At 42.1% G+C, this 16,782-nt stretch overlaps 3 protein-coding genes across 3 annotated transcripts; 1 reads left to right on the forward strand and 2 right to left on the reverse strand.

Moving 5' to 3' along the window:
• Positions 1-6,815: 6,815 nt before the first annotated feature.
• On the forward strand, positions 6,816-8,196 carry PG994_014654 (uncharacterized protein; the record flags this gene model as incomplete). Its single annotated transcript, XM_066866063.1, has 2 exons — positions 6,816-6,837; positions 6,965-8,196. The coding sequence occupies 2 exons, from the start codon at positions 6,816-6,818 to the stop codon at positions 8,194-8,196; spliced, it is 1,254 nt and encodes a 417-aa protein (XP_066707739.1).
• Positions 8,197-8,912: 716 nt separating this feature from the next.
• PG994_014655 (uncharacterized protein) lies at positions 8,913-10,254 on the reverse strand (the record flags this gene model as incomplete). The annotated part of the gene is made up of 2 exons (XM_066866064.1): positions 8,913-9,690; positions 9,770-10,254. 2 exons carry the CDS (start codon positions 10,252-10,254, stop codon positions 8,913-8,915), a joined length of 1,263 nt encoding a protein of 420 aa, XP_066707740.1.
• Positions 10,255-14,378: 4,124 nt separating this feature from the next.
• Positions 14,379-16,219, reverse strand: PG994_014656 (uncharacterized protein; the record flags this gene model as incomplete). Its single annotated transcript, XM_066866065.1, has 7 exons — positions 14,379-14,584; positions 14,712-14,791; positions 14,857-14,953; positions 15,027-15,236; positions 15,294-15,401; positions 15,462-15,810; positions 15,899-16,219. The coding sequence occupies 7 exons, from the start codon at positions 16,217-16,219 to the stop codon at positions 14,379-14,381; spliced, it is 1,371 nt and encodes a 456-aa protein (XP_066707741.1).
• Between the last annotated feature and the right edge of the window lie 563 nt (positions 16,220-16,782).

Genomic DNA, 16,782 nt, shown 5'->3' on the forward strand with positions numbered 1-16,782 from the left:
CGCTCGTTTAATTCGAACCTTTTTTAAATAAACTTATAAAAAACGATTAATAAATCGAGCTATACTAAGTAAAAGTATAACGGATTAAACGCCGCCGAATATTAAAAAACGATATTAAACGAATTAAAAAAAGTCTTTATATTAAATAATAATTAATTAAAATATTTATAAATATATTATATTATTAATAAATATAAAAAAAGTTTTTATTTAACTCGTTACTTAATAACGAAACGTAAAGAAAATATATTTTATTACGAATCGTTAATTTCTTTAAGCTTAAATAAAAGGAGAAAAACGTTTTATATCGACTTAAAACCGTTAATAAAGGATTTATAACTTATAAAAATAAAAAAGTACGAAAAAAAGTCGCGAACCTTCTAATCGATATTAAAAAACGTTATAAACGAATTACATATAATATTACGAACGTCGTAAAATACGATATAATTTTAAAAATATCTTAATTATAAGTAAATAATTTTAAAATTAATTAAAAAATAAGTTAATTATAATAAAATATATTAAGAAAAGGTTTAATTAATAAATAACGGTTTAAAACGCGACATTTTAATAAACTTAAAGTATTTAAAGTATATATTATTATTTAAAAACCTAAGCCGAACGTTATAATAATTATATTAAAAAAGTACCGGTAATTCGAAGCCCTTTTTAATAAGAAATTAAAAATAGGCTTACCGCCTTACACACGGTAAGATTACGAGATACTTTTAAAAAAAGGAAAGGAACTTTTTTTATATTAATTTATAAGCTTAACTAAGAGTACGAATAAGTTTTAAAAAAATATATTACGGAAAACCTCGAAAAAAGAGTTATATAACCATTTATATTATTAACGAGCTTCTTTATCCTTTTTAAACTAAAAACGAGTAAAAATTAAAAACCTAAATAGCGTATATATATTAATTACCGAAAACTTAATAAGATTATTATTAAGAACCGGTACCCTTTTTTCTTAATTAATAACTTACGAAATAAGTTATTATATATTAAATTCTTTTTAATATTTAACCTTTTTAATATATATAATTTAATTTATATTAAAAAAAAAGAATAAAAAACCGCGTTTTATATTAAATACGGTTATTTTAAATATTAAGTTATGCCGTTTAATTTAATTAATACGTTAACTAGTTTTTAAATCATAATTAATTATATCTTACGCGAATACTTTAATAAGTTCGTTATAATGTACCTCGACGATATTTTAATTTATTTCGAAAACGAGGAGTAATATAAAAAATATATAAAGCTAAAACTTTAAAAGCCATAAAACGTTAACTTATTAATTAATTTTAAAAAAGCGAATTCTATTAATAATTAATTATATTCGTAAAATACGTAATATCCTCTAGAGAAATCCGGATAAAACCTTCGAAAGTTTTAATAATTAAAGGATAGCCTACGCTTATAAGCGTTATAAAAATTAAATCCTTTTTAAAACTAGCTAATTATTATTATATTTTCGTCCCCGGATTTAATAAAATAGTAATACTTTTAATAAACTTAACGAAAAAAGAAGCTAAAGCTCTTTACGCTATAAAAGAACGTATCTTTAATAAATTAATACTTCGTATAATAAACCCCGTAAAAAATTTTAAGGTTAAGACCGATATATCGAATTATATAATTAAAAGATAACTAAGCTAACGAAACGATAATAAAACATCGCACCTTATTATATTCTTTTTTAAAAAATTAAATAAACTAGAGCTTAATTATTAAATCTATAATAAAGAGTTAATAGCTATTATTAAAACTTACGAAAAATAAAAGTATTATTTTAACGAAATAATAAAACTAATAAAGGTTTATATCGATTATAAAAACCTTATAACGTTTATTATTATTAAAAAGCTAAATAAATAATAAATATAATAGTTTAAATTTTTAACGATATTTAACCTTAGTATTATTTATTAAAAAAGTAACGAGAATAGTCGCGTTAACGTATTAAGCCGATGACTAAACTATTACGAAGAAATCTTATTTAAAATACGAATTATTTTAATATATAATTAAAACGATAACTTTACGCTATTATAATAATTAAAAATTACGAACCGCGTTTAATATAATAACGACTAATTTATTAAGTTTAAATAATTTAATCGAACCCTTAATTTTATTAATTATATTAAGGAATACTTTAAAAACCGCCAAGGCTTTATTTCTTACTAAAATAAGATCTATATCTTTAAGTAGTACCGTAAAAACTTTATTAAAGAATTCTACAAATACCTCGTATATAAATACTAAAGAGTATTTAAAACTTAAAAATAAATTATTAAGTAATTCGATTATAAAAACCTTAACTTAATTATAATTAAAATAATTAACGAATATCACCTTTATAATAAAGTTAAGGCCGTTAAATACCGATTATATAATGAATTATAACTAATCTCACCGTTAAATAAAGCGTAAAAAATAATCGTATTTAACTTCGTAATTAAGCTACCTTTATTTAAAGAACCTTTAACTAAAGTCAATTACGACAACATCTTAATAATTACGATTAAACTTACGAAATATACCTACTTTTTATTATATAAAGAATTTAACGATATTAGCGACTTAGCTTATACGTTCCTTCGAATAATCGTTAGTTAATATAAGCTACTCGAAACGATTATCTCTAATCGAAATAAGCTATTTATCGTTAAATTTTAAAAATCGCTTATAACGTAACTCGGCGTTAAATATAAATTATTTACGACTTATATTATCTATAAATAAATAAATAACTCGAGGGGATAAATTAAATATTAAAATAATATCTACGTTATTATATTAATAATAAATAAAATAATTAAATATAATTACTATTTATAATATAATTCGTTTATAATAACGTAAATAATAAAGTTATATATATTTTATTATTTAGAATAAATTATAAATATAACCCGGAAATTATTAAGAAACCTTTAAAAAGAAAACTAATACTTATCGCGACTATATAAATTAAAAAATTAAAAGAATTATAAATAATATTATAATAAAACCTCGCCTTTTTTTAAAAACGAATAAAGAAGTACGCCGATTAAGTAAAGTTAAAAGGACCGATTTTTAAAAAAGGAGAAAACGTTTACTTCTTTTAATAAAATATTAAAACTAAACGACTTAACGAAAAACTAGACTTTAAAAAGATCGGATTATTTAAAATCGTAAAAGTTATTTTAAAAACTAATTATTAATTATTATTACTTAAAATAATACGGATATACCTTTTATTTTATATTTTATTATTTAAACTAGCGGCTAATAACGCCCTAATCGATATATAATTAAAAGTTGAAACGAATTAATAGAAATACGAAATCGAAAAAATTACCGGTAAACGAAGAACTAAGCGAGGCCTTTAATACTTCGTTTAATAAAAGAGGTATTTATTAAAAAATAATACTTAAAAACTTAAAAAATATTTAAAAAACGTTGCTAAAGAACTACGGATATTTAAATAATAACTTTAAAGACCGGATTAAAAGAAAAGTTCGTTACGTTTTAATTAATAACGCTAAAACTATTATAATTTTAAATAACGAGAGCGGCCTTCGATTTTTTTTATTCTTACTTTTTTAATTCGTTTAAAGAACGAAAACCCCGCTATATTAACTTTATACCTTAAGTACGAGCTATCTCCTTTTATTTCTAGAGGCGAATTAAGCGAGTAATAGCTTTAATTATTTCTTTTTAATAACGTTTTTAAAGCTTAAAGAAGCGCTTTTTAATAATAGCCTCTTTTATAATAAACGTTATCTAAGTTTTAGAAAAAACCTAATAAAATATATTAAGGTTTATATTAATAATACGAAAAAGTATTTAAACGTGTAATAAAGGTCCGCCTTTATTAATATAATATATAATAGCCGTAAGAATAAAAGTAATTAAAGTATATAAATTAAAAAAAATTTATAATAGTTTTATTAAAGCTGTTTACTTTATTAATAAATTAAGATTAATACTTAAATTAATTACTAAAGTAAAGAGTATTTATTTAAAATATATAAGGAATCGTTCGTCGTTATATATTTAATCCCTCTTTAATTAATCTACGCTAGATCGCTAGGAGCGTTGTGATCCTATAGCTCTGGGATCATTAGGAGCGTCGTGGTCCTATAGCTCTTTATTTTATCGGCACGTGACTCCGTTTTATTTATTTAACTTATACTAGCTATTTCCGCCCGTTTACTCCTACTTATCTATCCTGTGCTATCCTCCGGGTACTATCCTAGGTCGGCCGTGTACGTTTATCGTCGTGGTGTCGGTTATTATAATTAATATAATAAACTCTTACTATTATAAATAAGGTTATAAATATTAATTAATAAGGTTAATAACCGTTTATTAGTTCGTAGGCGCTTTAAGTTATCTTAGTTTCGTTTCGAGGGTAAGTATTAACTACGTTATTAAGTTAAGTCGTAACATCTTTACGCTTTAAGCGATAATGTTTCTTTTAAATCTTTTATAATAAAAAAAACCCCTTATATTACTATAAAACTACCCGGTATAAGTATATTTTTAATACTTATTAATACCTTTTATTATTATATATTTTTATTTTTTTTAAAAATAATAAAAAGAACGATATAATTTCGAAGCTAAAATCGTTAAAAAAAATAAAATCATAACGTTAAGCGGTAAAGCTTTTAATCTTAGACCGCGACTTTTTAATACGATTAAATATTATAATAAGTATATATTATGAAAATAAAAAAAAGAAGTTATAAATTCTCGAGATAATAAAAAAACTATAAATATTTATAACAATTAACCGCTTTAAAAATAAAAATTTAAAAAAGAGAAATAAAATTACGACTTAATTTAATTATATAACCAAGGCTTATTTATAATACGGCGTTATAATAACTCGAGGTATATACGAAACTTAATATTAACGCTTATAACTTATTAATAATAACGGACTTATTTATTAAGGTCACGACGAATAGACCGATTAGGGTAAATAAATCGAAATAAGCAATTCTAGATAAATAGACTTAAATAGATAAGCTAAGCTAAACGACCGACCCTAGTTACGTAATAATAAAATATAAGACGCAGCTTAATAAGGAAGCTTTAAATAACTTAATAATATTTAAGCGAGTAATATTAATTATAACTAATTAAACTTAATAATACTTACTCGATTATTATTAAATAACGTTAAGTAAAGTTATTAAAAAAAAGATTAAGTATATAATAATAAAAAATCCTTATATATTTTATATAAATATTTTTATTAAACTACTTTTATTATTACCTTACGAATTAAATATTATTACCTATTATATTAATAGGGCGTTTCTTTTATTACACGTTTAAATACTTTTTTATATTATTAATATATACCTAAGTATATATTTTACTAAGTTTTTTTCGAGACTCGAATAACGTTTATTATAAAATAACTTAAGAAACGTTATATATTCTCGTAGTAGCTTTTTAATTAATTCGATTTAAACCTTCTCGCATTATTTAAATTATTAAAATAATATAATCTTTTTTTAATTAAATTAATCTTATAATTATAAAAATATTATATATTAAAGTTTAATTATATAAATCGAAAAAAAGTAACCGACTTAATAATATAATTAATTTAATAATAAACTATATTAATAATAAATTATATTATATTAATTATTATTTATTATATTTAATTAATAACGTTATTTTTATAAATTACTTTAATTTTTTTAAAAAAAAAGTATAATATCTATTATATATTACTTATATATAAACGATATTTTCGCTTACTTATTCTTAAAATAAATATAAAAACTAAACGTGGTGTTTAGCCCTTATAAGTATGCCGGTGACCATGTCTATACCCCCCCCCCCCCCCCTCCCCCTCCCGCGGTCTTGAGCTTCCTTTCCCCGCAGAATCTGAGTATTATTATGTACCTAATGTACATGATGTACCTAGGCCTAACGGAAATAGAAATGGAGCACTGTTCCTAGTTCCAATCCTCAGGTCACGAGCGACTTACTGCGCAGTACAGCAATCGCCACAAGTGAAGAAGACATGGCTACCTAGAAATACCCGATGTCAGTCTATAGTATCACCAGATATATCGAGAAAGATCCCGTCAATTGGATAGCCTTGGTACCCTGATCTGGCCGTCTGGATATGTACATGTACCTTGCAACTACCTACCTGCGTAGGTGCACTGATCCATGTCCTGCCGGTGCGGTTGCGCAGTTGACCCGGTACAGTTATCCATGATCGGTCAATTGACTTCCATTGATCAATCCGACCCACTCGTGCACTACCCCGAAAATCTGCCACCGAAGCGATGGAACGGAACGCAACCATCCCGGGCCAATCCACAAGAAGCTTTGAAGGACCAACAGTGACAGCGTCTTGCCATTGAAACACCAAGGCCTGCACAGTCGTGGAGAGAGAGAGAGAGAGAAAAGGGTAAAAATTGGTAACGCTCCTCCTGCATCACCCCCCTCGACCTGCATCAACACCATCATCTGCCCATATGGGACGAGTCACGCCAGGAAACAAAACCTCGCGGGGACGGACTCTAAGTCTCTGACCCATTGAAAACCATACTTCCAATAGCCATCGAGAATTTGGCTTATGCATCAGGCCTTAATCGTCTACTGTTTGACAAGGGACATTGCATCAGTTCAGCCGTGAAAGGAGGAGCACACAAGTCCCCGGTCATCACTCACTGCAGGCGGGCTCGGGCCCTGTTTCTTGTTTATTGAATCTAGTAGGCTAAAGCTTGCCCGTAGGAGAAGTGCGCAAAAAGAAGACTGGCAGACAGGCACTCGCCATGTCATCCATCTATGCGCATCGTGCGTTGATGGGCGGCGTGATGGGCGGCGCCATGAGTCGGCCAAAGAGCACGCCATATGTAGTGGCTCGATTATCCAAGGCTGGCCGCACAGCATCGCCGTCACCATTGCTGCGGCGCCTCTGGAGGCGGGCAGCCTCGTCATCGTCATCGGGAAAAGAAGAGCAGCCATAAGCCGCTCCCCTATCGTGCAGCCAGCTCCACGCAGCCCCCATCCCCGTCATCGTTACAAGCCACCGCAGCTTCGGAGAGCCTCTTTCAGAAACAGCCGAGCTCGACGGCGCCCCAGCCCGTGGACCAGCTCTTCCGCGCGCGCTGGCTCGGCCTGTTTGGCGCCGGCGCCGCCGCGCTCTGCCTCGGCACCTTCACGGCGTCCTTCTGGATCGCCAACTCGGGCGAGGCGCCCCAGTACGTCACGAGCCGCGAGCCGGTGGTGCCCACGGGGCGGCCCGCCATCGAGTCGCCCGTCGAGTTCGACCAGCACCTCGACCGGTCTGAGTGGCGCTTCGGCATCACCAAGCTGCGGCGGCGGCTCGCGGCCGAGGCGACGGGCCACGTCCTCGAGGTCGCCATGGGCACGGGACGCAACATGGAGTTCTACGACTGGGATGCCGTTACGACCGAGTACGTTTCCGCAGGGGAGCGCAACCGCTCCAAGCTCGCCAAGACCGGCTGGGGCACCAAGGAGAACCTCGCGGACCTTCTGGAGATGGAATCCTTCACCGGCGTGGATATCAGCACGGCCATGCTGGACATCGGCCTGCGACGCCTACGTCAGGTCGTCCCACATGGCGCCATGGAGGACGTGCTGCCGAAACAGCCGAGCTTTGAGCAGCTGGCACGATCAGAAGCGGGCAGCGGCGTCCAGCTTCTGCGTGGTAAGGTTCGCATCGTGCAGGGCGACGCGCAATCCCCGCTCCCGGCGCCACCCAAGGGCGTCGACAAGTATGACACGGTGATCCAGACGTTTGGGCTCTGCAGCGTGCGTGATCCGACGCTGCTGATCCACAACATGGCCGCCGTCGTAAAGCCCGAGACGGGCCGTATCATCCTGCTCGAGCACGGTCGCAGCTGGTGGGACCTCGTCAACGGCTTGCTCGATCGCAGCGCCAAGGGCCATTTCGAGCGTTTCGGGTGCTGGTGGAACCGCGACATCGAGGGCATCGTCGAGGTAGCAAAGAGCAGAATCCCCGGCCTCGAGGTCGTTGAGTTTCAGCGTCCGGGCTGGGCTACTCTTGGAACTCATGTCTGGGTCGAGCTGCGGATACGAGATGCGAAGCCCAAAGGCGGACGGGACACAGGAGCGGATGAATCGAGTAATGGCTGGCTCGGCTCGGCTCCTTTGGTTCATCTTGGTTAGGTGTCTCGACCCCCAAGAACGGTGAGAAGAAGGAATAGGTAGATAGTATCTAACATGTAAGACAGCATTCATGTATGCATGTCAGAAAGATGCCTTAATACATGCGCATTCATGGCAAAAACACATGCCTATCACAAGGGGACAGGCAGACACCATGCGTATTTTGAAGTTCATGAGAATGAAGGGGGAATTTCTTTTCAGATTTTGGAGTTGTGGCAACTTTTCCATGGCTAGGACTACACACATGTGCGTTGTTTCTAAAGCTCTATCGAGTGTACGACGGCATCCCAGTCAGGCTCTAAATGTACAGAAGTTGTCTATCATGAACAACCGATAACTCTTTTTTTCCTGTCTTTCGTCCCGTGCCATGTGTACAATATTCCATGCCCACTGCTTTTTCGACGTCGACCAGGGAGGCAACACAGGTCTATCCCAGCCTGTTTCGCCACAAAAGCTATGTACCGTAAACGTCTCTGCTCTAACAAGAGACATAGCCATCTCAACCAAGCGACCAGAGAAGCCCCAGATCAATAATGGTCAACAAAAACCCAACATGCCAGCGGCGAAATCAACCAGACAGATACGCCGCCAACACCAGTACCCAGGAACCAATTCCGTTTTTTGGTTTGTTCCGCATCGCCAACTCCGAATTGCAAACCATCTTACAAAATCCCAGCGTGCCTTCATGGCCAGAGTAAATCATCGAGACATTATCTTTAAAAGTCATTGAGCAAGCCATCCAGCTCATCCAGCTCAACCGTTTCGGGACTCCTGTCCCAATCTAACATGGCATCCAACTTATGCCAGTTCTCAGCCTCGTCCTTTTTCGGTGGCACCACAAAGCTGGGACGCATTGCCGGACTCGTCATGAAGGCCACGTGCGGCAGCAGGCTCGGAGCCAGGCTAAGCCCTTTCGTTTCACCGCCAAAGAGTTGCTCATGTTGCATCCCGTCGTCTAGCCTCAGGCTCTCGGCAGGGCCAGACGAGAGGAAACCTCCGCTCAGTTTCCGCTTTTGCAAGCCGTCGGCCGTCTCGGTGAATTCCTTCTCGTCCTTCTCCAATGGGGGCTCGTCAATCTTTGAATTGCGCGACATGGAAGTCATTGGACGGTGTCGCTGGGACATGGAAACGGAGCCCATTGGTGTTCCCGGCATAGGCATGTCATCCTCCATGTCGTCAAACTCGGGCGACGACAGATCGATCTCGGGCGAAAGACTGAACTCTCTTCTGCGGTCGGCATCGGCGCTTTCCGCATCCTCGGAAGTCGAGGACGAACTCGACAGAGAGGGCGTGACGATAGCGCGCTGGGCCAACTGTGCAGAAGATGGATCCGGTAAAGGCTGGTGGGGACAGACAGTCAGGTAGAAATATGTGCGTCGTGGGTGAACCGTCTCAAGCTCCTTGGCCAGGGGGCACGGAGCAATGGCCGTCCAACAGGAGCGCTTCAGGTAGGATGAAAGGCGAGAAGAGATAATGGCACACGGATTGGCTGATCTGATGGATGGAGACGAATTAGTATACGCGTTTGGAGAATGGACGGGGTTGACAGCACTGTGGCAAGGCGCAAACTTACTGTTGAACTATTTTGACCTGGCCCATCAAAACATTGGCCAGCTCTTTGACCAGATGGGGGCGGTTGCGCGTCTCTTGCAGCTGCACAATAACAGCCTCAACTATGTCATCATTGATCCCCTCCAAGTCTATCGTCTTCATCTCGCCAAGATCGTCGGCCTCCTCAATCGACATGTGCAGAGCTGGTGACGGAGGCGGCGTCGCGCGCGCAGCCTTGGCGGCCGAAACCTTTGAGGATAGAGCCGACGGCGGTGCTGTTGTCGAGGCATCAGAGCCATGTGACCGCTTCGCTTTCTTGCTGGGGCGCGATTGGACGCTGTTGTCTGAAGGAGATGGCCTGGTTAACGATGTGGTAGACTTGGGAGACATGGTGGTGGCGTTGCTGCTATTGGGCGATTGCTTGTTGCTATGGCGAGGGTGGGACGAAGGAATATGGATGCCCAGCGAAGGCAACGACAGCGACTTTCGGCGAGTATTATAAGGCATATTGGCGGCGGTTTCGAAAGTAGTCACAGGTTTGGGACTTTTCTATTCTTGGCCCGAGATGTTGGAGTGCAAGGGGGACAGATGGTTTGTTTGTCTTGGTTTTATTTTGGAGGGGGATGATGCGATGTGATGTACCGTTGACCACAGGCAGCGCGGCAAACAAAGTATGAACGGACGGAGGGGGGATTTAGGGAAACACGGGACGATGATGCAAACTGGATCTAACACAGACAACACAGCAGCACATGCGCAACGAGGATGGTAGTAATAGTGGTGGTAATAGTTGGCAAGGGTAATAGTACAACAACACACAGGACAAGAGGCGGTGGAGGAGGAAGATGGATGCAGGTATGTGCAGCAGCAGAGCAGTGCAGGAATGAATGTGGATGGTTGGACTGGGGGTGGGATGGATTGGTATTGCTGAATCGTACAGTAGTGGCAGACAGAACAGACGGATGGGAGGGGGACGGGGATGGGGATGGGTGGCGGCGAGAAGGCGCTCAGGCGTTTGTTTGTATGAGGTATGTAATGAGGTATGTAAATTGATGGAACAGATGGCAGGGGACGGGAAGGGATAGAATAAAGCAGGTAGAGTAGCAACAAAAAGTCTTCTTCTTCCTCTTCTTTCTTTTCTTTCCCTCTCTGTCAGCCCCCTACGACGACGACGACGAAAGACCCCTGGGGGGAGGGAGGGGGGGGGGGCGGCGGCTACGTAAAGTGGAAGCGAGATTCTCTTAGTCCAGCCAGTTAGATGGCTGGTAAGTCTTCCCAGTTTACTTCTTTAGGGAGGGACCGGCAAGTGCAGACAAAAGGCAAAGCTGTGTCAGGCTGGCTGTTCACAGTTTTTACTTCTCTTCTGCTGGTTGGAAGTTTTTTTTCCTTCCCTCTCTTTTCTTTCTTCTCGAAAGAAGCAGGCAGCCATCCCTGCCTAGCGGTACACTAGCTGGAATACAATTGGGCTATCCACATTTGCAGGCTCAAACTGCATGTCACCCCCTGGAACATAGCCAGTATGGATAGCGCCGCTAAGTGTACGTACATGCCGGGTGGGGTCCCGGACCAGATGGAAACGATTTGACGAGAAGGAAAAAAAAATTCAATGGGCCATTTTGACTTGACTGACAGGCTCCCCCAGGAGGCCCGGCTGACGAACTCGTCTCTTCCCTGCTGGACAACAAGTGAACGGGGCCGGTTTGCTGCCCGTTTTAGGGGTCTTGTTCTTCACTGATGAATTAGGTAATGAATTTTATTTGTTTTTTTTTTCTTCTTCTTGCCGCCACCGGTGCGTGCTGCGCAGATCCATGACTTAACGACGCAAGATGCTCCCTCTGCTCCCACTTTGAGGGCTGACCTCACTTATATGAGCTACATCATCTCCATTCCTCGACCAGGGAGACAGCCACGGGAATGAGGGGGGCAAAGACGATCGGAGAAAGACAGCAGTCAAAGAAAAGGGAATAAAAAAGAGCGGTAAGTAAGTCAGCATGCAGGAAGCATGCGACACAGGTGAATTGCCTAGAGGCCGATGCATTTGGCGACAGGGATGAAAAACCACCTATCCCAAAGTAGCATTTGATACAAGCAGGTCCAAATCGGCTGGTGGTTGGGTCCTTGGAGATGCATCAGCCAACGAATGGCAGCTCGAGCTGGCCCCTCCACTTGGCCAGAAGCAGAAGTCGGGCGCTGTACGGAGTAACTTGTCTTTCAATGCGAAACTCGATCTACGATGGGGAGAAGACAAAAAAAAACTATCATGGCTGGGTTCAGGCGCACGCAGTAACTACATGCATACCATCCGGCTGACTTCATAGATGTTATTAGACAACCACTACTATTCGTTCAATGCCTAGGTAACCACTTGTACTACCTACTATGTACATGTAGCTATTGGAGGAACTCGCCGAGTAATTGAGTGGATGCGGAGACAAAAGACAGGCATAATGCGGCTAAAACTTTAGAACGTTGGTATGGAAAACAGTGTGTTTCTTGCTTGAGTGATTCCATTATGCGATTCTCATCCAACTGGCCCCGTCGGCGAGGACAGGGCGCGAAAGAAAAAAAAAAAAAAAAAAAGGAAAGAGTAGGGGAGAGCAAAAAGCGATGGGGGGAGGGGGGATGGGGGAGGAGAGGAGGGACAAACAAACAAACAAATCAACAACAGTCTGTCGCCGAGGCAGACCCCCTATGATTTCTCTCAGCTTACGGGTTCGTGGACTGCCGTGGCCATGCAACCTTTTCAAGACAACACAAGATCCAACACCGAAGGAAATGATGTGAGGACACAAATACTCTGACATGACCGTATGTATAGGACCTTGGACACAGAGGGTAAAATGCTCGCCCGCATTGGCGTACGCTTATATACACGCATCTAACTCAAGGCAGTAAGAGGCATGTACAGTTCAGTAGCCTGGCGATGGTATGTCTCACTTACGGGCAAAACCACTGGCGGAAGACTGCCGCGACGATGCCTAGCAGTAGTCCTCGCTACAGGTGCTAGCATTGCCAGAAGGTGTGTGTGTGTGGGTGGGGACAATACATGACGTTGAGATGCCGGGTCTCGCTCACACTTCTTTTCCTTCTGCTCCGGTGGCCATGATTGGACACGCGGTCGCTGGGCTGAAATGCCGACAGAGTCCCCACACTTGGGGTCGGTCTGGTTCGGAGCGTGGGAGCTGACTTAAGTTGCCAGCTGCTTTCTGTATGGACAATGCGACCGAGAAGCAACGTATGTGACGGGTTAGGTAGGTACTATTCGCAATCTGGGTCAACTATATACTGTCGTTTGGTGGAGGGATTTGGCAGCACACGTATGTAGATGAATAGAGTCAGTCCCATACTATTCATCTCAACAACGTTTTACCCATTGCACATACTGTACCTACTTACTTGGTACACAAGTACCAATAGGCTCTTGAAGTTCCGGGCAGATCAGACACCAATAAGTCAGACTTATTGGACGACTCACTGCCATCCAATCGGATTCCGGGGTCAAAGCCCAAATACCCCAGAGCTATTCATTCCTTCCTTTTCAACTCGAGTGAGCGTATGCTTGGTCTGGACCGATGGCGATATATCGTCATCTATCCTGTTGCTAAGTCATTTTTGGAGTAGGTAGTGGGACGTTTCTATCGAAGCCCCAGCTACTTCAGCTTCAGATTCGAATACCTCCGCATTGACGAACAACGAAGCACAATGCTTTCAATGAACAATTACTCGGTTCACTCTCTAAAGATCGCTTGCTTCACGGTACCCAGTAACCTAGTAATTGTGAATACAATAGAATAGGTCAGGCGGCCGCAGGTAGACTGGTCCGTCCTTTACCCTACGATTGTGACCAAAGATACGCAGACAAGGCTTTCGGTTCACACTGGAGCCACACTGTGAAAGAGGAGAAAATGCCTCATGAGTTGACTGCCATGTGGCAAGGCGCGTTTAAGCTCCCTTGGTCTGTTCAGCCCTTCAAGCCTCAGCAAGCGGTCTTGTCCGCTAACCGGTCCGTCTGTGGCCCGATGTCTGTTCGCCTCGACGCCGTCGCCGACTCCGGTCACGGCCTGTGCGTGGCTTCTTTGTTAATGGACATGAACGCTGCCTTGATCCCAATGTTGCTGTATGACATTTCCTTCGGTTCATTTGGTGTACTTGGGTCAGCCAAGATGATGGGCTTGGGTGTATGGTCGGCAGACGTCTTGGTATGCATCCAGAGCACATGCTGCGTGTCACTCTGCTCTGGGGTGCAGTGTGGCTCCCCGACGGTCTAGTTCCGAGTTCTAGTTGAATACGTAGGATCCAAATCCAGATCGGCTAGGGCAACCTCATCGGATGTACTACTACATTGATTTCGGGGCAAATATCTTTACACAACATGGGAACCCATCTTTGCCACGCTCTCGGGCAAGTGAGCTCGCCAACAGGACATACCTGAGCCTCGAAGAAACAGGATCATCAGGAGTAGTATAGCAGAAGCGCGCCAATCCAAGCGCATTTCAGAAAGGACTCAAGCACGTCTCAGAAAGATGTCATTCTATCCGAGCTCAACGTAACTATAGATTATATTACATAACATTATCGTCCTCTACGCTTCCCAACACACCATTTATGAAGCCCCAAGCCATGAAATGATACTACGAGATAGGCGGTCCCGTCGCTGCAAATGTTGCATAGTATAATTCCGTCTCGGCACAGATTACCATGCTGTTGCCTGTGAATTGGAAATTGGCCGATGTTGATCCCAGGTAGACCTTGCCAATCAGTTTTCCCGACGGGTTGAAAACCGACACACCATCACCGGTTCCTGTATAAACATTACCCCTGGCATCACAGTGTACGCCTAGACCAGGAAGATTAGCATCAACGCTTTCATCCATCATCTGGGTGCTTCCTTGTATGCCACGGCTTGGAGGGAGGCGAGAAGACCGAGGGGCTGGGTTGAAAGGTGCACATATACTACTACTCACCATCGGGTACTCCTGATGGCACATATGCAAAGGTCTTGCGGTTCTCCCATGTTCCGTCCTCTTTCACGTCGAACCGATACCTTGGAATGTGTCAGTGCGCCTGCAGGAGTAGTGACTATGGAGCGGAGAGGGCTTTACTACTCACAGTGAAGATGGGTCGGAGTACTTCCACCCCTGAAGGCCATGGTTAGCACCAGTATCTGTAACGTATGCATAGTTGCCTTCGGGGGAAAAGGTGACACCTATAGAACATCACGCTGTAAGCACACACATACATACCATCTTTCTGGATCGGCAAACTTGTGGACGACTTACCGTTCGGTAGCGTGAACCCATCAGCGACCACTGTCAGAGCCCCCGTTGCCTCGTTCAGCCGGTAAACCTGGTTTCGGAGACCGGGCGCGGGGCGGAAATCCTGAAGGTACCCGTACAGGGTGTCGGTGAAATAGATGTCCTTGCTCCGCGGATGGATGGCGATGTCGTTGAGCGAGCTGAACTGGCGACCGAAGAAGTTGTTCACCAGGACTACGCAATAGTGTGGTCAGTAGCGGACTATCACGGCATGATCAAGGCAATGCCTACCCGATGTATTATACGGTTCTTGCGGGTTCATCAGATACAATGCCGACGTTATACTGTCCCCTTGACCCTCGCCAGCAAAGATTATGTTGCCCTTGTAGTACGTGGCGCCTGCAAAAACCAAGCATTAGCCTGCCGCATTTGTACCAGAAGGATGAAGTCATTGTTCACCATTGGGATTGATCACTTGGGGATTCGATGCCACCGTTGTGACGTCGACTTTGCCCACAGCGTTGGTCTCATTCTTTGCGGCCTTGGCCTGGGCCAGAGAAATCTTCTGGATGATGGCAGACTTGTTCAGTCCCGTACCGGCATCCGCAGCGCCGGCGTTCTGCACAAAGAAGACCTCGTCGGTAGGCGGGTACCAGACGACAGCCTCGTGGAACAGCGGGTCCTTGTCCGACTGCGCCAGGAGCGTCAGCGTCGGGTTGGATCCGATGACCTCGTAGAACTCGTCATCATAGATGTGGAAGGGCTTGGCCTTGAGGGATTCTTCCGTGACGCCGGGCCATATGAATAACTAGCAGCCTCTTGTAGTAAGCATCCAGCCGCCCCCGGGAGAGTCTACTAGAAAGGAGCGGAAGTCTCGTGTGAGGCTAGTCACCTACGGTAGTCGCATTTGCCTGAGCTGGCGGCAACACCTGGTTTAGCACGTTAAAGCTTCTCTGATCGACAACCTGGGCCGATGATGGCACGGGGGGCGTAGCGGCGGCTGCCCAATGCGAAAAGGGGTTGAGCCCCAAAGGAAGCAGGAGTCCGACGAGAAGAGCAAAAACAGCCATTGGAATTCCTACGAGGGCGGCGAAGCTTCTTGAGCTGGAGTTCTGTGGTGCTTGTGTGTCTACATGACGACGATGCGCGGCACCGGGTACTTTATCACTTGTCAACTTGCCCTGGTTCCGCTGCCGGTGCGGGGAAGAGGGCGCCATGGGGCTTGCTGTGGGATCACCCGGAATTCCAACCCAAGTTTCTACCTAGTTGTCTCCTACTTGACATATTTATGCACTCAGCCTACGGTATCCCCGCAGCTCTCTTTGAACCAGGTCGGTTGTAGCGACATGACTGCAGCAACTTACGGTGTGAATTACTCCAACGGCTCCCCAAGTGTGGGGAAATCTCGATAATGAATAGTGCCGTTCCTATCTCCGCATTCCGCAGGGGTATCGGGGCAATGTGTGGAGGAAAATCTGGAGATCTGCAGTGACGAGTCGTTCATCAGCGGGACCCATCCATTGTCGTAATGGGCGAGCTGCAAGCAGTGCAACGGAACGAAAAAGCAGGAACGAGGCCGGCGAGTCACGTTGGGGGGTGCCTTGCTTTGCCTGCTGCACGCCAATCCTTACCTAGGTTACATCATCATCGCCATCATCAATTCGAGCAGAGACTTCAACATGCCTCTATCGACAAATCGTCAAGGTGCAATAGCACGCTGGGCAGCAAAAGTGTTGGCCTCGCGGTCAAATCAAAGGTAGTTGCACAGTACGCCTGCTAA

Source organism: Apiospora phragmitis (assembly GCF_038363925.1).
Source record: "Apiospora phragmitis strain CBS 135458 chromosome Unknown utg000014l:1.0-1827420.0:1.0-1829600.0, whole genome shotgun sequence".
In the NCBI taxonomy this organism is placed as follows: Eukaryota; Fungi; Ascomycota; class Sordariomycetes; order Amphisphaeriales; family Apiosporaceae; genus Apiospora; species Apiospora phragmitis.